This window comes from Melitaea cinxia, chromosome 19, assembly GCF_905220565.1.
Source record: "Melitaea cinxia chromosome 19, ilMelCinx1.1, whole genome shotgun sequence".
Lineage (NCBI taxonomy): Eukaryota > Metazoa > Arthropoda > Insecta > Lepidoptera > Nymphalidae > Melitaea > Melitaea cinxia.
Genome location: NC_059412.1, coordinates 14599124 through 14624935, shown reverse-complemented (window position 1 = coordinate 14624935; position 25812 = coordinate 14599124). Strand labels below are relative to the sequence as shown.

Here is a 25812-nt window from a genome sequence, read left to right as displayed (position 1 = left end):
TATTTACATTTTCTGTACAATTAGATTTAAATGTAGTAACAGTGAGTACACTTAGATGTTAAAACTGCTTTTTTAAATGGGATTTTAAATGAAGATATTTATATGGCTCATCCACAACTTGATTTAAATAATAATAGTAGAAAAATTGTTAAATTAAATAAGGCTATTTATGGTTTGAAGCAGGCGTCAAGATCATGGTATGAAAAAGTTGATCAGTGTCTGGTTGAATTGGGTTTTAAGAGAAGTGATGTAGAACCATGTGTATTTACAAAATTTCATAATAATGTTAAAGTTATTATTGCTTTGTATGTAGACGATTTCTTTGTATTTTCAAATTGTAAAGTAGAGACAAATAACTTAATTTCAATATTGAGTTCAAAATTTCAGATTAAAGATCTCGGACAGGTAAAGCATTGTTTGGGGATGAGAGTAAATTTTGATAAAGAGAATAATGTTTGTACATTAGATCAGGAACAATACATTGATCAATTGTTAATTAAATTTAATATGTTAAATTGTAAAGAGGCTAGTACACCTATGGAGTTAAAATTCAATATTGATAAAAATTGTAATGTTAATGATAATAATATACCATATCAGCAATTAGTAGGTAGCCTCATGTATTTGTCTGTGTTAACAAGGCCTGACATAGCCTTCAGTGTTAGTTTCTTAAGTCAATTTAATTCTTGTTATACCAGTACTCACTGGAATTATGCTAAACGGATTCTCAGGTATTTAAAGAGAACTAAAAATTATTGTATAAGGTATATAAAAGGAAGTTTTGAATTATTGGGATTTGCTGATGCTGACTGGGCTAATAATAGTTTTGACCGGAAATCATATACAGGGTATTGCTTTGTGATGTCAGGGGGTGTCATATCATGGGAAAGTAGAAAACAAAGGACCGTGGCTCTTTCCAGTATGGAAGCTGAGTACATGTCAATGGCAGAGGCATGCAAAGAATTAATGTATTTGAGAGTATTGTTGTCTGAAGTCACTAATCAAGATGTATGTCCTATTACCTTATACAATGATAGCCAGAGTGCTCAAAAATTTGTTGTTAATCATGCTTTGAATAGGAAAAGTAAACATATAGATATCCGTTATCATTTCCTAAGAGATGCTGTTAGTAGTAATATTATGAATATTGAATATGTGTGTACTAATGATACACACCATGCCAGCTGATGTTCTCACAAAGGCACTCGGTGTGACAAAGCATTACCAATGCATTGAAGCTTTAGGAATTGTTAATTTGTAAAGAGTTGTTAATTTGTAAAGAGTTGTTAATTTGTAAAGTAAGTTTCATGTGATGTAGTGGGGGTGTTATAATAATACATCAAATGAAACAAATGGTGCCATCTATTGGCGATGTTGTAGAGTAATTGAATATTGATTGTAATCTGTTGATTTGATTGAATGATTTGCTTTTGTAACTCTTTCCTTTAATTGTAAAAAGTAGTTCGCTGTTCGCCACCATTGTGTAAACTTGTCGTCATTATTAAATTATAATTATTAAGTCTTTTCAAGATCCCATACATTTATATTCTTACTCTTATGGTCTTTTCTATCACTGACACTCATTTTACCAATTCCCCAAAATAAGTAAAAGATTTCTCGTATACGGTGACCTAATTACAACTAACCAATCCTTCAAATGACATATTCTGAGTGAAGACGGCTAAATCTTTTTATGACTATATTTATATAATGTGTGGTAGTGGTACATATCTACCATTTTATTTATTTCCTCTACGTAAAGTTCCCGAGAAACCACCACTTGCTATCTCGTAAACATTATTGCTATGTACTTCCGTTCTAAGTTATAAGTTTTATCTGGGGTGGGGCACAGCAGGAAATTTCCTGCTCGAAATATAGAGCAGCCCGAGCGGGGCTCTCAGAAGATCAGAGCTCCTGGGGGGAATTGGGGATAAGGTCGTCAACTTGCGATGCTTCAGGTGATGCAGACGTCTATAAGCTACGGTAATCGCTAACAATCAGGTGAGCCGTACGCTTGTTTGCCGACCTAGTTGTATAAAAAGAAGTTCTGTACTTTTTAATATTCAATAAAAACTACATGCATGCTATACTCACCCGCAATTTGGTTCAACCTCCTCAGAGCCCTGCACATAGGTGTCCTAACCCTCATGGTCTTGCCCCTCACTCTTACCGCCATACTGCCCCCCCTCACCATTTCCCCCAAACGAGCACAGGTCTTCTCATTCACGGAGGTGAGCTTACGACGAAGCTCACCATAATTTATTAGAGCATATAGCTCTTGGGCTACTTTTTTGACATCTGGAATCGTCAATATTGTATCTGAATGAGAGGAAATCATAGAAATTGTTACGATAATAAACAGTGATGAGGCATTTGTTACTTATTTTTAAGCACCCCGTCAATAAAATATATGTCTAAAGATTATTCAGTTAAAGTTTGATCCAAATTTCGATTTAGATGAAATTTCAAAAAAATTGGTAGTTTAACACATAATTAAGGCACCCATTCAAAAAAAACTGGAAGTGTAAACTTTAATTGTAACCTCGGCCATTATTTCAAACACCAATATTTTGGACACAATGATTTGTTTAGTATTTTGCTATGCTGACGTCGCGTTGGTGCAACGGTCACAGCCATGGATTGTACCTGTTGCGCTGGGCGGTTGCGGGTTCGATCCCCACTCATGACAAACATTTGTATTGATCATACAGGTGTTTACCGTGGTAATAATGTGGGCACGTTTACAGTTTTCACAAGAGACAACTTGGTATACAATAAATAGTATATACGACGTTACCTTTAAAGTAATTATAATTCTCTTTAATTTAGATAATCGGTACCCACCATTAGTAAGGTGATATAAGTTTTTGTTACTAAAATTGAAAGAATAAATCAAAAGCGGTAACTTCTATTTATTACATTAAGGTCAAAGATTACAAGGATATAACCCACTTAGAACAATAACTATATCTGAAACTATCAATGAACCCCGTTACCTACTATAGTACCAGTTTTGGCCCCGGTATTTTTTTTAAAACACGTTTAAAAAGAGGGTTGTATTTATTTGTCTGGGTGTAAGTACATAGTATATAGTCATTGATGATTAAATAAAAAAGTGTGTGTGTCAGCTCCGACGTACGACTGGAGTTTACTCCTTCTGATTCCGACTGTCTAAATAGGCAAAAAGCTTACAAGTCTAAGAAAAAGATTAATAATATATATTAAATGAAACATACTTTCGTCAAAGCGTACGTGTTTCGAAAGCTTGTGCCACGTCCTGTAATAGAAATGGCTGACTTGGGTCTTCGTCTTCAAGTTACCGTCTGACATTCCCTTTTTCTTCATCTTAGCGCAAATATAGGCAGTAATAGCATCAAAGTCCTTCCCGTATTCGTTGAGCGCTTCAAAAAATAAACTCTTCTCATCGGCAGACCACAGGGCTTTGGGCATTCTCTGCTTTACGGTTGGAAACTTTAGCGGATCCTTGTCATCGGCTTTGTTCGGTGTTTCACATTCTGTTGCATCTAAGATATTAGTTGGTTATTATTTAGATATATATATATATAATTCAATTCTTATATATATATATATATATATATATATATATATATATATATATATATATAAGAATTGGCATTGGTAGCGCACAGCAGGAATTTCCTGCTCAAAATATGGAGCAGCCCGACTGGGGTAGTACCTCGACCTTACAGAAGATCACAGCAAAATAATAATGTTTTCAAGCAGTATTGTGTTCCTGTTGGTGATTAAGGTGACCAGAGCTCCTGGGGGGATTGGGAATTGGGTCAGCAACGCGCTTGCGATGCTTCTGGTGTTGCAGGCGTCTATAAGCTACGGTAATCGCTTACCATCAGGTGAGCCGTACGCTTGTTTGCCGACCTAGTGACATAAAAAAAAAATTGAACAAAATTTCATCTCTAAAAGAGAAAATTATATAATTAATAATCTAGCCTTTGTCAGTTAACTCATATATTATTTTATTGCAAGAATATTTCTGGTTTTAAAAACTAATTGGTAAAATATTTATACTGACAAAGATTAATATAGAAAAGAATAGAAATTAGAATATTTGTACAAAGATTTAATTTGTTCACACAGATATCAAATCTTTGACTAGCTTGTTGGCGTATTTGTAGTGCTTTAAAGTAGTTGTAGTAGTAGTTGCTTTCTGTTCCGCGGGTTGCGGGTTCGATTCCCGCCCGAGTCTGGGTGTACTATTTGTATTTATAATGTATTGTTTCTATGTATATTTATCCAAAAAAATAATAATTATAACAGTCGGCTGTTACCTGTGACACAAGCATTAATTTGCTTATCATAGGAACAGACGACCGGGTGTGTATAATATAAAAAATAAAATTGCGTCAAATTAAAATACAGTAAAAACTGACGATACTTCCTAAACAGAAAATTATGCTATATATGTATATATCTTACTTTTGGGATCCTCACCTCGTTCATCAGCCTGCGGTTCTAGTCTCACCTTGATGTCGCTTCCAATTCAGCACTCCTTTTTATTCTAGTTTGACGCAAAAAATATCCAGCGTCTAACCAGAAGAAAACGGAGTGCTAAATCTAACCCAAGGAATAGATTATTTATCTTCTGGCATTTTTGTATTCAGCAGAAAACACAGTATAGAAAGATACTTCCTAAATATAAAACCATGGCATAAAATATAACAGTTCCTCATATTTTTGGGGTCCTCACCTCGTTTATCAGCCTGCGGTTCTAGTCTCAGCTTCTTGATAACTCTAGCGCTGGTCCGTTGTTGCTGCTGTGTTGTCAACGACCCGAGCAATTCAGTTCTCTCTTCATCAGCAACTGGAGGCGCTCCTGATGACATGGCTGTTTCTTTCGAAGCTACCTTGAAGGACAGAGAAAGTTGGACAATCTGTATTGCGATTTATTGATTTACATGTAAATAAGTATAATAATCTAATATATAAAATTCTCTTGTCGCGGTGTTTGTAGTTAAACTCCTCCGAAACGGCTTGACCGATTCTCATGAAATTTTGTGTGCATATTGGGTAGGGTCTGAGACGACACTGCTGGCCCACTCCGGCGCAGACGTACGGGGGCAAGGAGAAGGCGGTTTGCCCACCTCCTCTCCCCCTCGTAATAGTGGGGTCGGCGGCCGATAGTCGGGGGACTTCGGCCGGCCGGACGACACGACCCCATACGTCTGAGGGGTGGCCTTGTTGTGAGCGAGGCCACCCCACCATCATGCCGGAGCCCGGAAGCTTTGTCCGGGCCTACCGCTGAGGCGAGGTGGCGAATGCTAGCGCGACCCCTCTCGCCCCACCCAGGCGGATGACTGCTAACACGTGGTGGTTTTTAGTCAGTAGGAGTCTGACATAACCCTCTGGCGCCCCCGCGCTGGAGAGTATCCATGATGGATTTTCCCCACGTAAAAAAAAAAAAAAGGTCTGAGACGACAACATCTATTTTTCTTCCCCCTAAATGTTAAGAATAGTCCACCGCTATTTTTTTTTTAATTTTTAGATAAATTATTTATTTTTTATTTTATGACGATTTGGCGTTGAAAAATACATACAACCCTAAATTTTCATCATAATTCATAAATAAATAATAATACATATGTATATAAAAATAGTTTTTAATTTTTAAACGCCTCACATTCAAGTCCTTAATTTTTGAACCTTAAATACCTATATACAACCTATACACAATTATAAATGGTCTAAATAAATTATTCCAAACATTTTTGAATATCATATCAAAAATTGACCGCTCCAGCGGGATTCGAACCCGCGTCTCCGACTGACCGTGTCGGCGCTCTAGCCAATTAAGCTATGGAACGATGTCGGGTACATCGTATATAAAAATGTTTAGAATTCCTAATGTGTGGGTAACACAAAAATAAAATCGTACATATTAAAAATAGCATGGTGTCGTCTCCTGTCAAAGATTTTCATTGTAATATGAAACTTTGAATAGTTACGGGTCTCTGTAAAGAACTCACTATAGACGGCGCCACGGTTCGCTTAAACCGAAAGTAAAAAATCATCATGTCAAAAATTTCGCTCTAGCGGGTACATCGTTCCATAGCTTAATTGGCTAGAGCGCGGACACGGTCAGTCGGAGACGCGGGTTCGAATCCCGCTGGAGCGGTCAATTTTTGATATGATATTCAAAAATGTTTAGAATTCCTAATGTGTGGGTAACACAAAAATAAAATCGTACATATTAAATTATTCCAATTTATTATTAAGTACTACGCACTAACTATAGGAAGAGATGTGTAATGTTCGAAGGTACCCAACTGTACAATAAACTGCCAAACGACGTTAAGGGAGCTAAATTGCTTTTTAGTTTCAAGAAAATACTCAAAAGATATATATAAAAAAAAAAACGAATAATATAATTATAATAATTTATAAACTAAGCACTAATTATTTCAATTTCATAAAAATTTCTAATTATGGGGTTAATCGGGTTATGGAATTTGGCAAGGGAAAAAGAATAATAATAATAAAATATTTTAATTTTATTTTATATTACAGTAAAAAAATTACTAAAATTTATAATAAAGCAAAACAACATAAAATAACTCCTTAACAATGACACTTCCAGTTGCGCATATTTCGATTAACTTGTGTAAATATATTTTAAAACTACCCTACATATTGTTAATTTCTTGTTTCGACTATGAATTGTTTATATATTGTATTGCGATGTACCCAACATATAAATTTTTGTTTTATTTTAGCGTTTGTAATTTCTCATGTAAGTGAATTGCATTCTTTTGAGAAATAAATGATCTTTAACCTTAAAATTTTATTTCGAAAGAACCTTCTAGAAAGTGTTAAAAAAACTTTAAAATAAAATGAATGAAAGCAGTAAAGTCATTCTTAAATTATGGCGTGATCAATACGTTATTATTTATTTTTATAACGACGCGTTGGCGCAACTGACACTGCACTGGTTTGTAGCTGTTGCGCTGGCGGTTGCGGGTTCGATCCCTGCACATGACAAGCATTTGTATTGGCCATGCAGATGTTAGCTATGTTGTGGATTTTTGTGCAGTTCTTGTGAGTCTCCCCACCGTGCCTCGGAGAGTGATAGGGATCGTTACTCATAGTAGGGAATATATCGCCATATGTATCGCCAACGCGCATTGGAGCAGCGCGGTGGATTATGATCCTTTTCCAACATGGGGAAAGAAACAGTAGAGGGCTATTACAGGGTAAAGCGTATACTCGTATACGTATTTATTGACCCAAAAACTTTGTCCTCTCTTGTAAACTGTCAGTGTGCAGTTGAAATATTCGTTAGATTTTCCGAAATTTCCCAATTTCATGTCCATTTTTATTTTTATATAATTATTCCGTCTTACAAAACTACTACCAAGTATTATATACTTTACTGCAATAAAAAAAAAAGAATATACACAAAATCAATTGTATGGTTAATGGGCAAAGGTGGACTTATCTCTAGAAGAGATCTCTTCCAGTCAACCAATGGGCACTAGGGTGAGTCTCATATAGCGGCGTAGACAATCCAAGAAATATACCTATCAGTGTAACAATAAAAGTACAAAGTATTATAAATTTTTTTTTTTTGAAAATTAAGCTTTGGTTTGAATTCGCAACACATTTAGTGATTCACTAGCGACCCGCCCCGGCTTCGCACGGGTGCAATACTGATACTAAATATACTACAGAATGTCTTTATTTATAGTATGAAGCTAGCTTATATAGCATGGTTATTAACATAATAACAACAACATTCAAATATGCGTCGTTAGATTACACGTTGTTACAGAATGCGTTGAAGAAATAAAGGTTCACTGCTCGTTCCCCGTAGGTGATAGCGTGATAATTTGTAGCCTATATGTTGACCCGACTTCTTAATTCGTTCTAATGACTTCTTAGTTCGTGCCAAATTTGAAGTAAATCCATGCAGTACTTTTTGAGTTTATCCCGGACTTATATATATACTTTATTGCACTCAAAAAATACATGTAAAAACAACATAAGAATAATGTTTATGGCAAAGGTGGACTTATCTCTGAAAGAGATTTCTTCCAGTCAACCCATGGTAATGAGTAAGTGTTTAATATAGCGAGGCAAACAGTGTAAGAAGATTTACTAAGAACAATACAATACAATACAATACAAATATACTTTTTTGTACAACCAAAAACAATACAAATAACATAAAAGAAAAAGAAAAAGAAACAAGCGAGAAATAATAACAATAATAACAAAAAAGGAATGTACAAAAGGCGGTCTTATCGCTAAAGAGCGATCTCTTCCAGACAACCTTTAGAAAAAGGACATGAATAAGAATAAAGCGGCATAGAGGTGTACTTTAAAATAATAGTACCTGGGTGACCGAGCTCAGCTCGGTATTCTTAGTAAATCGTGAAGGATTAGTAGTAGAAGAGAGAGGTAAAATGATTCGCTGCCGGTTTGGATGAAGTGTTTTTTAACCGACTTCAAAAAAGGAGGAGGTTACTCAATTCGGCTGAAGGAAACTCAATATTAATAAATATCCCACCTTCGGTGCAACAAAGTCACAATTCAGGACACTTTTTTTGTTATTTCTTTTATTATGACTTTTTGATAATTTAATATAAGATTTTTAAACCATAGCAAAGAAAGTAAACTATTAATTTTCTAAACATTTCAAACCTACTATAAGTAGTAATCCAGAAATGAGGAAGAAAAAGCGAAAAAAAAAAATTAAAAGTCCTCTCCTGTTAAATTAAGAAATGAGCGGGTGTGACTTTGTTGCACCGAAGGTGCGACATATATATATATATATATATATATATATATATATATATATATATATATGTATCACTACATAGTATAAAACAAAGTCGCTTTCTCTGTCTCTATATCCCTATGTCCCTATGTCCCTATGTCCCTATGTATGGTTAAATTTTTAAAACTACGAAACAGATTTTGATGCGGTTTTTTTAATAGATAGAGTGATTGAAGAGGAAGGTTTATATGTATAATAACATGCATTAAATAGTGGAGGTTTCTAATGTGATGTCGTAGATAATTACATTTTTCCGCTTACGTTGCAAACGCAGCCTGAACCCTACGAGATTTATCAAAATAATGTACTAAGTATTATACACATTGAAAAGTTCTACAGAAAACTCCGCTATGGTATATGTCTCTTATGGATATCCCACAATAACATTTTTTTGTCATTTACTTTTTACGACAAATAATGGCTAAATTTCAAATCGATTTTAACCAATACAGCATTAATCCTTATCTAATTAAATACCTTAAATACATTGTTGATTTAATATTGATCTATATGGCCCTTTACAGCATATGATTTAAATGAATATTTTTGAAGATATTATAGATTTAAAAATTACGATACGTACCGTTTGCGGCAGTTCCGGCCGGCTTTTACTCTAAAGTTAATGCTTGCGGGCTACGAGCAGTAATGAATAAATCAAAACTACTGGATCGATTTTAATCATTTTTCAGTGAATGACATAGGCTATAATTATATTTTACACCCGAGCGAAGCCGGAGCGGGTCGCTAGTATATATATATCATATATTATCGGCTCTTAATATTGCCCATTTGTAACAGTACTAAGATGTATAGATAGGAAAACCTATTACTGGCCTTAATATTGTTAATATTATGTTAAATGTCATATATACGAATTGTAACGCTGTTGGTTTTCGAATAAAAAAAAATAAAAATGAAAAAATAAAATATTTTAATGTATGTTCGGGGATAACTTCGTCGTTTATGAAAAGATTTTGATAATTCTTTTTTTTTTGGTGGAAAGGAGATATCCCTGTTGTGGTAGCATGATAAGGAAACCAGGATCTGATGATGGGATCCTAGGGAAATCGAGGGAAATTGTCGAAAATCCGCATAACTTTATATTAACTACATAATACATAACATACTACTGGGTGTACTGATTTTGATGTTTTTAACCTAATCGAAAGCCGATGTTTATCATGTGGTCATATTTCATCGAGATCTGATTACAATTTATGGAGTAATTTTTGATAATGCGTATTTCTTGACTAATTTTTCATGTACCTACATTGTATTACTTGTCGATGTAGTATTTCTTGACTATTTTTTCATGTACCTACATTGTATTACTTGTCGATGTAATTGAAGTTGATTTTTTTTTTCGTTTGCTGCAAGCAGCAATTATTAATAATGAATTAACGCAAAATAAAAATAATAAATATGGATAAATTAAAAATTGATACAAAATACACAATTACAAGATTGAGAGTAATTGCTTCTAAAAACTGATAGGCGCTCCAACAAATCGTGTTTTTTTTGAAAATTATATTTAAATAAGAATTACGTATTTATAAAATATGAATAATATATTTTTTACTGACAATAATAACAAGTATAAATAAATATAAAAAAAAAAAACAAAAATAAAAAATAATTAAAAAATAATAATGATAAAATATGAATAATATTTTTCAATTTTAGCGATATAATAATAAAAAATAAGAACAGCCTATTTAAATAAAAAATAACGAGTGCAATTAGAAAAAGAAAAAATAATTGATTAGGGACATGGGGATTTGAACCATGATCTTCTCGGTTGATCCCGACCGGCTGATTTCCCACCGAGCTATTGCAACTAAATTGACAGATTCGAAATTTAGCTTCGTATCCTAACGATATTTTTTTCACTCCCTAAAAACAGGGATAAAACGACATTTTCTGAAAATGACTCCTAGCTAGATAGATTTATCTCCCCCGAAACCCCCTATATACTAAATTTCATGAAAATCGTTGGAGCCGTTTCCGAGATCCAGATTATATATATATATACAAGAATTGCTCGTTTAATAGTATAAGATATGTAAACACATATAATTATATAACTGAACAAGAAAAAAAAAACGTAAAAACGTTTTTTTTTTTCGTAACGTAACTTACATACAGACAAAAATTCTAAATATATATTTTTGGCTTCGGTATCGATTGCAGATCACACCCCAAGTATTCTTTTAAAAAGATATTCAATGTACAGTTTTGACTTTCCTACCATTTTATTATATGTATAGATATTTATATCGATTTTCTGGAATATTCATAGTAAGCCCTCATGTAATTCTGTAGTATCATACGGTAAGTGTATATAGTCTGCATTAGGAAGAAAATATACATTGGGTTATATAACATTTTCAATTATTACATGCTCATAAATTAGAAGGTAGGTAAATGCTTTGTAATCAGCCTTCGTGTATAATCAGCTCTATTGCATATGACATTTTAAATGACCTATTATTTTGTCGCATGTTCAGGACGTACATAATATACAACTGGATATATGTACTCTCTTTGATACTATTTATTTACTGACTTTAATAATATATATAACGTTCCTTTTATACACCTACTGATTATGTGATTTTTGACTTGCTGTGTGGTTACGGCCTGCTGTGTAGTTACCTTCTCTTCCAGTGGGTGTCGTAGGAAGCGACTAAGGGATAACACAGTTTCACTACCACCTTGAAACTTAAAAAGCCGACCGATGGCGGGATAACCATCCAACTGCTGGATTTGAAATATACAGGCCGAAGACGGGCAGCGGCGTCTTCGGTGCGACCATGCCAGACCCGCGGTCGCCAACCCGCTTGCCAAAACAAAACACATGAGTTCAAGCCATTTTCGGCGCGAACTCGTGGAGGCCTATGTCCAGTAGTGGATTGCGATGGGTCGAAGTGAATTTTATACTACATATATACACAGTGAGAAAGAAAGAATGGATAATTCTGAAGCGTCTAACAGTACGGCTTTGAGGCACTCTAAAAAAAATACACAAGAAAAAATTATTCCAAATGGTTCATAAAAATATACACTTCAGCTTATCGCAGTCCCCAGATTACGAAAAACACCTGTATGGCGTATAAAAATATTTGTCACGAGCGGGGATCGAAACCGTTACCGGTCGCGTATTAGTCAGTATGTGACCACGGCGCCAACGCACAGTGGAAAGTTTGTGTCCGTATCGGATCAAAAATCTTTCTAATTTTGCACTAATATAAAGTAATTTATAAAGATTAATAAAAGCTATTTTTGCTTAAATAAAAATGTGTTATTACTCTTTCAAATTTGTATATATTACCTAAAAAAAAAAAAAATTGAAATAAAACTTCTTTACGCAGGCTTGACTTGTGGAGTAAGCTGGTGAATGCGTGACAAGAGCGTTACGTTTCGTATACATATTACTGTACAAGGGCAACTAAGGGAGTTTTACTTCAGTCGTGTGGTCTAAAGCACACTCGTTTTTTTTTTGTTTAACACTTTCGCACACGTGTATTTAAATAAATCATAATTTATACTTTTTTTTAAATATTCATATTAAATATGAAATACTCTATATCTTGAACGTGAACTTTTAAAACAAAGTGACTTTGAAAATTGTAATTGAAGAACTTAAAACTTGCCAATCGCAAAAACGTTAAACTTTCCTACATGAAAACAATTACTTGAACTAAATACAATATAATTGTGTTTGCGGGCAAACGAAGAAAAACCGACTTCAATTATATCGACAAGTAATACAACGTAGGTAGACGAAAAAATAGTCAAGTAAATACGTATTATCAAAGATTACTCCAAAAGGTGTAATCAGATCTCGATGAAATTTAAATGTGTCTACATGATAAACATCGGCTTTCGATTAAATTAAAAATCATCAAAATCGGTACACCCAGTAAAAAGTTATGCGGATTTTCGAGAGTTTCCTTCAATTTCTCTGGGATCCCATCATCAGATCCTGGTTTCCTCATCATGGTACCAAACTAGGGATATTTCCTTTCCAAAAAAAAATATCAAAATCGGTTCATAAACGACGGAGTTATCCCCGAACATACATAAAAAATATATATATAATATATACGGTTGAATTGAGTAACCTCCTCCCTTTTTTGAAGTCGGTTAACAAATTACGCTACAGAGCATACTATTATGATTTTCGAACTACATAACATCATAGTATACACTATTTTTGCAAGTGCAATAAATAATTATTGACATGCATTTGTTCTACCATATTCCAATCCTGTGCAGTGCGTCATCAGTAGTATATTGTTTATTTACTATCAAATGCTTAGAATATCAAGGATAAGGGTCGAAAAATATTATTCACGCTTGAGACGCCAGACGAGTTTTTTTTTTTGCTTAGTAAGCTTTCGTATGGTCTTGATTGCGTTGAGCGACTTTAAACTTGTGGACTAGTCCCCTCGTCAGTGTCCACGTCTTGGCTCCGTATGTTAAAACAAGCAGGACGCATTGCTCAAAGACTTTTATCTCCAAGCAATGCGAAATCTTCGAAGTGAATACTCCACGGAGCCTGCCAAACGTCACCCAGTCCAACCGAACCTTCCTATCAGCTTCCTTTTCGAAATTGTTTCGGCCGAGTTGAATAGTGTGACCTAGATAGAAATAACCTTGAACAACTTCGAGAAGGATACCATCAACCTATATCGGTATCGGACATGACTTGGTTGTTAAACATAACTTTCGTTTTGTCCAAATTCATATCGACCAATTCGTCAGGAGGACTCGTTTAGGCCGCCCAGCATTTGGCCTAGCTAATCCAAAGTCTTCGCAAAGATAACGATATCTTCAACGGAACGAAGGTGGGAGATTTATTCGCCGTTAACTTTGATGTTTCGTTCCCACCAATCCAAGGTCTTAAACACATCACTTTGCGCAGTGGTAAACACTTTCGGCGATATTACATCACCTTGTTTAAAAAAAAAGCAACAAAAAGATTAAAAATATATCAAAATAACATACAGCAATAAAAGATAATTGTGTTTACTCGCAAATAAAATAAAAACCGATTTCAATTACATCGACAAGTGATACAATGTAAATAGACAAAAAAGAATAGTCAAGTAAATACGCTTTGATAAAATACTCTTTGGATTACTTTAAAAGTAGTCATCATAACTTAAATGGGACTATAAGACAAGCATCAGCTTTCGATTCAAACGAGGATCATCGAAATCAGCACACCCAGTAAAAAGTTAAGCGGTATATTACAGCATAGGTCGACGAAAAAATAATCAAGTAAATACGCATTATTAGATATTACCTACTCGAAAAGTACTAGTCAGATCTCAATTAAATTTAAATGGGACCACATTACGTGTACCACCTTTCCATAAAAAAAAACATCAAAATCGGTCTACCTAGTCAAAAGTTCTGAGGTAACAAACATAAAAAAAAATAGTGACGAATTGAGAACCTCATCCTTTTTTGAAGTCGGTTAAAATCATCTAAAATACAATTTACATAGCAAATGGATTTGTTTTGTTATTATTTAGCTTTATATCTTAATTAGAATCTGTGACATTAAATAATGTTATGCATCCATAACAAATAGGTAATTAAAACTTATACGTCAAGGTTAAATTTTCGAATGAAAATATATATAATGACAAAAATCTATACATATAATAAAATGGTAGGAATTTCAAAACTGTACATTTAATTTTTTTTTTTTTAAAGAATACTTGTGTGATCTACAATCGATACCGAAGCCAAAAATATAGTTTTTAGAATTTTTGTCTGTTTGTCTGTTTTATGTCCGGGATAAACTCAAAAAGTACTGCATGGATTTACTTCAAATTTGGCACAAATATTATGAAGAAGTCGGGTCAACACATAGGCTACATATTATCACCCTATCACCTACTGGGAGCGAGCAGTGAACCTTTATTTCTTCAACGCATTCTGTAACAACGTGTAATCTATCGACGCATATTTGAATGTCGTTGTTATTATGTTAATAACCAGCTTCATACTATAAATAAAGACATTCTGTAGTAAGAGAAGTCGGGGCGAGCCACTAGTTTACTAATAAAAACCTTAAGAATCAATTTAGAAACATTTTGTTTTTATTTTAATCTTTCGTATATAATGTACCTACTTACGCACGCACGCAAGTTTGTGTGGACCCACGCACCATGCATGCGCGATGGACGCACTAGGAAAGGTGTGAACAGCTTAGGGGGCATCCATTAATCACGCGAGCTATTTTTCGTGTAGGTGAGATTTAGTGAGATTTGCCTGGACCGCCCCTCCCTTTGCGTGATATAGACGCTGAATATAAAAGAAATTGACGGGTAATAAATAAAGTTGTTCAACTATACTATAGCTAATTTATTTCAATGAAATAAAATTCAAATCAAAAATTAAATTATTTTAATAGCCATGAGATTAATTTTAGCGGGCAAAATAAAAACTCCAATTTATATCTTTTTTTTTTTATACAATAATAGGTATCTGTAATATTTCATAGTTTTTGTGAAGTTGATGTGAGATTTTCGATTATCCCAACTCGGTTTAAATGAGATTTGGTGAGATTTTATGGGGGGGGGGGGCATCAAATTTGTAATGGGTTCTCTCTTTTTACATTTTCTCAATAACTGTTTTAATGAAACGTTCTTTTATTTATAATAAAAATAATCAACAAATATATATAAATTATTGTTTGTCTGTATGTCCTTTATAGAATCATAGTCATGATCTTCAGCAAAGTATTGTGCATGAGCCCACAAAGGTTTCTGAGTTGGTACGACAAAAAAAAAAAGCGTAGAATCGCGCGCAGGTTACAGCTAATTTATTATGAATGTTAGTTGCAAATATTGTTTTCAATACATATAACAGGTACAGGTACAGGTTTTCACTGAGGTAGGGCACAGCAGGAATTTCCTGCTCAAAATATGGAGCAGCCCGACTCGGGTAGTACCTCGACCTTACAGAAGATCACAGCAAAATAATACTGTTTTCAAGCAGTATTGTGTTCCTTTTGGTGAGTAAGGTGACCAGAGCTCCTGGGGATTGGGTCGGCAACGAGCTTGCGATGCTTCTGGTGTTGCAGGTGTCTATAAGCTACGGTAATCGCTTACCATCAGGTGAGCCGTACGCTTGTTTGCCGACCTAGTGACATAAAAAAAGGTACTACGTGTTTAGGAATTAATATTTAGTATAAATCACCATTACCAACCGGTTCATCTACCATTTTTATGTAAGTATTTATAACAATACTTATTACTTTATGAAACATAAATACTAAAATTATAAATAAAAAGTGTAATCGAACATGATTTTCCATTTAAGTACAAAAATAGGAGAACAAATTGTTAAATATAACAATACTTGATATAAAAGGGTAGATAAAAATCGATTAAGTGGTTTTAAATGGAGATCAACAATTGTAACATCGGCCATCATACTAATTATACTGTATTGTGTTATTTATAATTGAATAGAGAATTTTAAGATAATTTGTATGTAGGACGTAGGTATGTAATAAATTATCCAAACAATTTAAAATACTGTTGTTTACTGTCTTTCACTGCTATTTACTGACTTTTAAACAAAAGAGATTTGTTTTCGCGCTTTATTATGTTCCGATTTTAGTAGCAAAAAAAAAAATCAGCATTGAATATTAATTTAGACTTAAGATATGGCTGACTTTTAAAGTTTTTTTTAACAAAGTTTTAGTTAAAGGTACTTTATATTTGTGTGTATGTATGCATGTATATTATATAAACACGAGCGTATATGTATGTGTAATGTGTAAGCGTGAGCGTGCGTGCATATAAGGCAATATTTAAATAAAAATTCACGAGGATTAAGAAAGCATGGAGTGTACACAAATAATAAAATAAAAACAATATGGCCTATATTCACTAGAATACTAATGTTGGACATGGATCGACGTTTAAAATAGTTGGTTTACTTCTGGGCAGTGAATCTACGAAGGATAACAAGGAGACAGCTTCATATTTTTACCTTAATAGAAAAAGATGATTTTTAAATCACAGGACCATTTACAACATGTGCAACACGAGAAATTTAATTCATGATTTTTTAAAATTTTTAATCTTTCGATTTTACAGTAATTAATTATTAATTTTTTGTCATCAATCATTGTTTATCCGCCAACCCGCATTGGAGCAGCGGCAGCGTGGTGGACTAAGCTCTGATCCTTCTCTTACATGGGGAAAGAGACTTATGCCTAGTAGTGGGATATTACAGGCTGAAGCGAATCATTGTTTAAAATTTTTTGAATGTTTTAATATAAGTGTTTGTTACAATATAAAATCATATGACCATGCTGGCAAAATGTGCTGCTATAAATGAGAAATCAAAATATAAAAAATGGGAAGGATATTTGTTGTTATTTCTTGCAAAAGCTTCTAAACTGAAAACAAACGATTGCAATGAATCTTGAGCGCAGATAGGCGTGTGTAGATAGATGATAGAAGAGTGCAGAGAAGTTGGCTACTTTTTATTTTGACGTTCGCACGTATCCAAAAATTAAGTTTTTTTTAAATATACAAATAGGTCGACAAACAAGCGTACGGTTCACCTGATGGTGAGCGATTATCGTAGTTTATAGACGCCTGCAACACCAGATGATTCGCAAGCGCTTTCCCAAATATGTTGTCCACAAGCTCTTCACCTTACCACAGAAACATAACAATGCTTGAAAGCAGTATTATTTAGCTGTGATCTTCTGTAAGGTCGAGATACTTCCCCAAGCGGAATGCTACAGATTTTGAGCAGGATATTTTCTCCTCGACCCTACATCAGTTAAATCGTTTTTAAAATAACGACGCTATAATACACAACAATGAAAGAAACAATTTACGAATCTATTTGTTACAATTATGTCTGCTGATTAAAAACCTGATAAAAATCATTACAAATATAGTCTATAGCAAACGCATTACCCTAATGATGAACGGAGTCTGTTTAGATACGCGAGATACGTCACCACACGTGTATAGCGACTTGATAAATAAGCCGGAAAGACGGAGCTTGTCTCATTCTGAACGCAACGGATGGGCGTTTAGTTTTTAAATGATGTTCGGATTTTAAAAGAATATATTTTTTAATTTGTTCTTTGCTAGGTCCTTACCGTATATTTTTGTAGTCCTATTGTGTGAATTTTTCTTTTTTTTATTAACAATGTTCGAATTTTGAAAGAATATATTTAATTTTTCGTACTCAGGTCTTTGCATGTATCTGTGTTATTGTTTTTTGAATACAAAAATGTCGATTTCGATTTCGCGCGTTCTTTTTATTCTGTGCTTTATTGTTACGAGTGAACAACAACAAATATTACGGAAGGAGGCATACGAAACTGTGGTAAGTTTTTTATTAATATTTTCTTATTAATTACAAGACTATATCAGTACGTTTAAATATTTATTTTTATATACACACATAAATATTATATTTAGTTAAAAAAAATTGTGTTGCGTGAGTTTTTTTTTTTTGCTGAGTGGTTACGGCAGTAAAGATCCTCCCACTCTCTACTCCCTCTCTTCCCGTGGGTGTCGTAAGAGGCGACTAAGGTATAACACAGTTCCACTACCACTGGAACTGGAACTTATAAAGCCGACCGATGGCGGGATAACCTTCCAACTGCTGGCTATCAGATACACAGGCCGAAGACGGGCAGCAGCATATTCGGTGCGACAAAGCCAGCCCTGGGGTCACAAACCCGCCTGCATGGGCAACACACACGAGTTCGCGCCATTTATGACGCGAACTTGGGGAGGCTAAAGTCCAGCAGTTTTACTTTCCATTTTTTTTAAAGATTTAGTTTTTTTCATGATATTTTTATTATTAATCATAGAAAAGTATCGTTTGAAGCGCCAATAGCAATTAAATACTAGTTCTTTAATTATACAACATTAGTTAAATAAACGCAATTAGTACATTACAAAACATTTAACTTGGAAAATATTACATTAAATCGTTTTTGACAAAAGTCTATTTTAATAGAAAACCTTTGAATACATTTTTAATAGAAATATATAGGTATATATGTCAACAATTTATACCTAATCATTCAGGTTATTTTAAGCAATTAACGAATTTTATAATTAATGACGTTATGGTTTATTTACAACGGGGTCATTCAACCGAATTACCGAAAGAAGGTTTTGCTTATTTTTGATGACATGGGGGCCGGGGGGTCCAGATGGTGGTTACATCAGCAATATTTATTTATTATTTCTTAATAAATTAAAAATATACATACCAATGTTTACGTAATCATAGGGGGAAGAGGGTAGGCTTCTGCTGACTTTCGCTGACAAGGGGAAGGAGAGGGTTAAAAATTATTAAAATTATGCTCACGTAATTCTTGAATGACCCCCAATTCCTATGGACCTTATATGTAAAAAAAATGTCTAGTAATTCAAGTCTGATTTAGAGATACAATTTAGGAAAGCTAAAAGTGACCAACAGATGAACGTAACTATAGTTTATGAAATATAGTTAAATCTAATTAGAAAATCATTTTTACGTTATTTTATTCCCAATTAGTTGATTGCAAAAAAAAATGTGTTTAATTTTTAAGTTATTTTTTATTTATTTATTGTAAAACATACATGGGCTATAGTAGCCAGCGCCTTTAAAAAAAATCAACATTTTTTTTGTGTATCGCGAGCGGTTTTTTTTGTACATTGACACTTATGGCCAACAGTCCTCAGACTGCCAAGAAAAGCTAGGACATACTCCGACACTGGCGGGATTTTTCTGTTACTGTTACAATAAGTTAATGGTTTATACATAAAGTTAACTATGATATTTTTTTTATTATTTATCGTTCCATTTATGTATCATTGACGAAAAAGTGCGAATATGTAGCAACCATGGTCAGTCCTCCCGTGACCATGGTTGCTGTAAAGTATCCGAAACGTCGGGAATCAAAAGTTAACAATAAACCGCGATAAAATCCGAAAAAAGTGTTTTATTAAATCGTAATCTTTGTTATATCTATAGTTGAATAATGACTAGCCCGTTGGCGCAGTTTGTAGTGACCCTGCTTTCTGCTTCGAGGGTTGTGGGTTCGATTCCTAGCCTGAGTCTGGGTGTAATATAATATATGTAGCTATACCAGATGGCTGTTACCTATAACACAAGCATTAAGTTACTTTAGGAACAGACGACCGTGTGTGTATTGTGTAGAAAAAAAATTCGTTTTGTTGATATGGCAATGGCATATTTTTCCATCGAGCGTAGCGGAACTATAATTAATCTGTCACATTAAACATTAAATCACATAAAATTTAACATATAAAAATCAAAACCAGAATAACAATACTATTTTAATGATGTGAGTGGAATTTTTTGATAGAACATTTTAATATTTTTCTTTGATGACCCATAAAATATACTTAGGTAATTACTGACTTAAATATATATATTTAACACACGCACACGTCTGTTCCTAATGTAGGAACTTTATGCCTTATGAGGTATAACAACCGGCTGAATATAAACTTTTTTTTTTGTTATAAATGTACATATAAACAAAACATCGAAACCACAATTAGAAATTTATAATTAAAATGTCGTTCGGATCACTTCATACTTCATCAAGGCGGCAGAAAAACTTTTAAACTACTAAGTATTACTACGGTCAAACCTCTTATTAATGTACTTTATACCACTAACTATATGTATACGAGATATATATGTATACGACCAAAATTCTATTGCGATGGTAACCTATGTCAGAAACAAAGAACAATCGTCTTTGTGCCTTCTTTATTCTACTTAATATTGGCGAAATCGACTTATTAACCAACTTCAAAAAAGGAAGAAATTACCTCATATAATAACTTTTTACTGGGTGTATCGATTTTGATTGTTCCTTTATAATCGAAAGCTGGCGCTTGTTATGTGTTCCCATTTAAATTTAATCGAGATCCGACGGGTATTTTTTGAGTTATCCCTAATAAGGCGTATTTACTTGATTATTTTTTTCATCTACCCACGTTCTATTGCTTGTAGATGTAATTGCAGTCAGTTTTTTTTTGCAAGTAACACAATTATTCTGACACGAACGAAATCCATTATATTCAATAGTTCAATACTAACTTACTTATTATAAATCAATAATTTATTTCTTTATATCGGGCTTTATAACTGAGGTAGGGCACAGCAGGAATTTCCTGGTCAAAATATGGAGCAGCCCGACTGGCGAAATAATACTGTTTTCAAGCAGTTTTGTGTTCCTGTTGGCGAGTAAGGTGACCAGAGCTCCTGGGGGGAATTGAAGGTGGGTCGGCAACGCGCTTGCGATGCTTCTGGTGTTGCAAAGTCTATAAGCTTCGGTAATTGCTTACCAGGTGAGCTGTACGATCGTTTGCCGATCTATTTCTATAAAAAAATTTTGTCTTCCCAATATTATGGCGACATTACACACACCATAGCGACCGAAATATAAAAATTATAGATATAAGTTCTAATTATAATTTTTTCACTTCCTTTGCCACTAAACCAAATTCATATATAGGTGGAGAGGAATTATAAATACAAAGTTTTTGCTTAGCCTACTAATAACGTTATATAATAAGAAGTTGTTTTTTTCTAAATTACTGATATTAATATTTATTTAAACACTCGAGTCACTTCTGGTTTAGGTATTTATACTCGTAACTTCTATTCCACAACTATTAGTCGTACCTTGACCTTTTATAGCCTACTAGCGACCCGCCCCGGCTTCGCACGGGTGCAATGCTGATACTAAATATAGTACAGAATGTCTTTATTTATAGTGTGAAGCTAGCTTATAGCATGGTTATTAACATAATAACAACATTCAAATATGCGTCGATAGATTACACGTTGTTACAGAATGCGTTGAAGAAATAAAGGTTCACTGCTCGTTCCCCGTAAGTGATAGCGTGATATTATGTAGCCTATATGTTGACCCGACTTCTTAATAATATTCGTGCCAAATTTGAAGTAAATCCATGCGGTACTTTTTGAGTTTATCCCGGACATACATACAGACAAACAAACAGACAAAAATTCTAAAAACTATATGTTTGGCTTCGGTAGAGATTGTAGATCAAATCCCAAGTATTCTTTTAAAAAAATATTCAATGTACAGTTTTGATTTTCCTACCATTTTATTATATGTGAAGATTACGGCCGGTTATGTGTTTAAATTTTGCGAGGTAAAAATTTCCCTTCTGCTATGCTTATTATATTATAATTGAACGCAGCATTTTTTAAAGAGTAACCACGGAGTTACTTTCCGATTCTTCTCTGCAGAATCTACATTCGGAATCGGTAATAGCTTTACTTTTAACTATTATGACACAATTAAAAAAAAAAAAAATTGTAAAATAACGACAAAGCTCCTTTAAAGGCTACGTGGATGAATTAAATTTTTGATTTATCATTTTGATTCCCAAACTACAATCTATCTCTGTGTTCTTTATCAAAATCTGTTAGTAGTATCCATCTTCCATCCATACTTCTAAATTTATAATAATACTAGCTGACTCGGCAAACGTTGTCTCGCCCCTAAACGCTATTTAAATATAGGGGTTGGTGGTAGAAGGGTGAAAATTTAGGGTTGTATATATTTTTCAACACCAAATCATAAAATAAAAAATTAATAATTTATCTAAAAATTAAAAAAAAAATTTGGTGTGGACGACCCTTAACATTTAGGGGGATGAAAAATAGATGTTGTTCGATTCTCAAACTTAACCAATACGCAGACAAAATTCATCAAAAATCATCATGAGAATCGGTCAAGCCGTTTCGGAGGAGTTTAACTACAAACACCGCGACACGAGAATTTTATATATTAGATCGATTTTAATTTATAAAAAATACTTTACTTTTAAATATGTCTACTTTTTTTTATTGTATGCAACTAAACTATAACCAGTTTAAAATATTCACGATTCTCAATTTATAAATACTTAACATTAATTATTGATGTAGTTCATTAGAACTTCTAAATTATAATAATTTAGTCATTTATACCTGTTTAAATAAAAATAAATCACCATAATATTTGTATGGGCTGATGATCTTAACAGTTCTTAACACTTCACACTCACCGGCCTCCAGTAGGGGTTTCCCCTGTGTCGGGGGCCCGGCAATACACACAAGACACAAGCACAAATGCCCAGGCCACGACAAACATTTATGTGGCCAATACAAATGTCTGTCGTTGGCGGGAAATGAAACGGTAACTACCAGCGCAACAGTGCTTTAACCGCTGCGCCAACGCGGCGTCCATCATTACTAAATAAACAAAACCTACGGGTACTAAATTGCACGTTACTTTTGATATTCAACTCAAGTTAGTTACGTCCGGCTTCAATGAAACGACTTTTTCGGATTTTATCGCGGTTTACTGTTTTTTAGGATGTCCGTGACCATGATTGCTGTAAAGTATCCAAAACGCCGGGCATCTAAAAAACTCAATAAACAGCGATAAAATCCAGAAAAGTTATTTCAATGTAACAAGTGAAATTTGCGTAAATATAAGAAAACAATACCTATCTGTAGTTATGCAGTTTACGTCAAAATTCTATATTATAAAGAGAAAAAGTTTAATTGTTTTATGGGGTTGCGGAGGAACGAGGTATTGAGTTCCTCGTTCCCCATTGAAAAGGGAGGATCCTCCAACCAAACGGATGTTGTGTCTGGTGGGCTACCACCCCGACGGTTGTTGTCGGGATCTTGTATATATACTCAATCACTTTGATAACTTTGATAGCGCGATGTAGGATACGTCAGTTTTCTCTAGTTTGTGTGCCGCGCGATAGATGTCGCTACAGTTTGTTTGCATTGAATAGGCCCCAAAACTAATGAACCGATTTGATAAATTCTTTCACTGCTAGGAAGCTACACTATCCGCGGACGACATACGCTATATTATATTTCAAAATTAGAGGAATTTTTTTTTGATATTTTTGTTAAATTCCCGTCCAAAGCCTGGGCGGGATGCTAGTTAATAATAAAATATTATTCGTATCTCCTACATTCAACGTGACATTTTCTCAACTTTTTGCCGCTATTGAAAATCATGAATGAGAATAAAAAATATCACATTTCCATACGCATTAGACATATTTAAATAAACAGAAACTCAGAGACAACTTTTAAAATACAAAAATATTGGGGCAACGTTGTCGGTACTATTTACGTGTTGAATTGTAAATCTCCTGGACGGTGACAGGTTTCAATCGTCTTCTAATGAACCATTAATTACATTTATTATGCGACATTTTCATCGTTAATATATAATTTTATTCTATAATAATTATTATGTAAATTAAAATAATTGATAATTTGCTAATTAATTATGTCTAAACAGAATTAAAATTATTAATTGGCATGATTTTAGTTCATAATCGTTCGTAGAACTAGGAAGTTTAAATTTACTATTCTTAGGAGAGGAATTGAAAATAATAATGTGTTAACTACAGCGGAATTCGCAGTTGCAATCGGCAGGTCTTATTGAAAACTATTTCAGCAGATAAAGCTAAGTGCTTGCCCACAATTTCACCTTCGACATTATAAAATTAATTATTTTGTAAAATTCTAATAGGGACTTAAATGCATTAATTCAAAATATTAAAAGATATTAAATTGGTTTCAATCCTCAGTAGAATTATCAAAAAAAAAAAAAAAAATTCAATAAATTTGGAAATGACATATGAATTTTAAAAATTACTAATTTTTTCAGAATACAACATACTCGCGTAACTATATACGTACTAACATAACGCGAGGAGCAACCTCTCGGTTTCACGCTTGTTAGTTTAAGGAAAAGAATACCTTATAGCCATCCTCGGTAAATAGGCTATCCTACAAAAAAGAATTTTCCAATCGGAACCAGTATTTCCTGATTTTAGCGCGATCAAATAAACAAACAATCGTTTCAGCTTTATAATATTAGTACAAAACAAGTTTTTGAAAGAATACATAGGCTTTGCAATCAGATCAAGACATCTTTGACAATGAATAAGTTATATGTATATTATATCCATCTATTTTCTGCGCGTCTGACGAATGAAGACAATGCAGGAAATACGCACTGCTCTGAATGCGAAACTGAGCACATTCGTGACTTTAATTTTAATTGAAATTCGCCGCTTTTTGTTAACAGTTATAAACTTCATTGAGTGTATTTAATTGTACTGCTGTGTGGTTACGGCAGTAAGGAATATAGCCAACCCCTCTCTTCCCGTGGGTGCGATTAAGGGATAACACAGTTCCACTACCACATTAGAACTCAAAAAGCCGACCGAAGACGGGCAGCAACGTCTTCGGTGCGACAAAGCTAGCGCTGCGATCACCAGCGCGCTTGCCCAGCGTGGTGACTATGGGCAACACACATGAGTTCACGCCATTTTAGGTGCGAACTTGTGGAGGCCTATGTCTAGCAGTGGACTGCGATAGGCTGAAGTGATATTTCTATATCTTATAAATAAAGTGGAATTCGATGGTAAGAAAGAATAATATATCAAAAGCTTTTATCTATTGGATACCGTCATCCGTCAAATAGTGTTATCCACGACCGGTAAAACAGGCCCTATACCTCATTATCATAACGATAAAAACAGTAATATTAACTATCAATTTATCAGTTCCATCGTTTTAATTTATTCCTAAGATTAATAATATAATTATTATTTTTAATATTAATAATATCTAACATGTCCGGTTAGAATATCAAAGTTTATTATCAACTAGCTGTGCCCGCGACTTCATCCACGTGGAACTTAATAAAAAGGTTTTTTTTGCAGTTCGCAAAATTATAACATTAATAAATTTCTAAAATAAAAGTAGCCTAAGTTACTCCTTATATTACATCAGCTACTATCTGCCAGCGAAAGTCCCGTTAAAATCGGTATCAGCCGTTTCAGAGATTAGCCGGAACAAACAGACAAGATAGACAAAAATTGTAAAAAAAAAACATGATATTTTAGTAT

The 25812-nt window shown here is 33.8% G+C and overlaps 1 protein-coding gene and 1 long non-coding RNA gene across 2 annotated transcripts in view; one reads left to right on the top strand and one right to left on the bottom strand.

Moving 5' to 3' along the window:
* Positions 1-25812, bottom strand: part of LOC123662939 (protein cramped) — a 67712-nt gene that overhangs the window by 21406 nt on the left and 20494 nt on the right. Inside the window, exons 2-4 of the mRNA XM_045597707.1 lie at positions 4727-4883; positions 3237-3524; positions 2095-2298 (exon numbers count right to left, since the gene is read on the bottom strand). Coding sequence (XP_045453663.1) covers positions 2095-2298; positions 3237-3524; positions 4727-4862 — 628 coding nt within the window. The 5' untranslated portion in view covers positions 4863-4883. The remainder of the gene's footprint in view (positions 1-2094; positions 2299-3236; positions 3525-4726; positions 4884-25812) is intronic.
* Positions 915-11910, top strand: LOC123662940. Its single transcript, XR_006744577.1, has 3 exons — positions 915-1519; positions 6276-6279; positions 11900-11910. It is a non-coding gene; the product is annotated as an uncharacterized LOC123662940 (long non-coding RNA).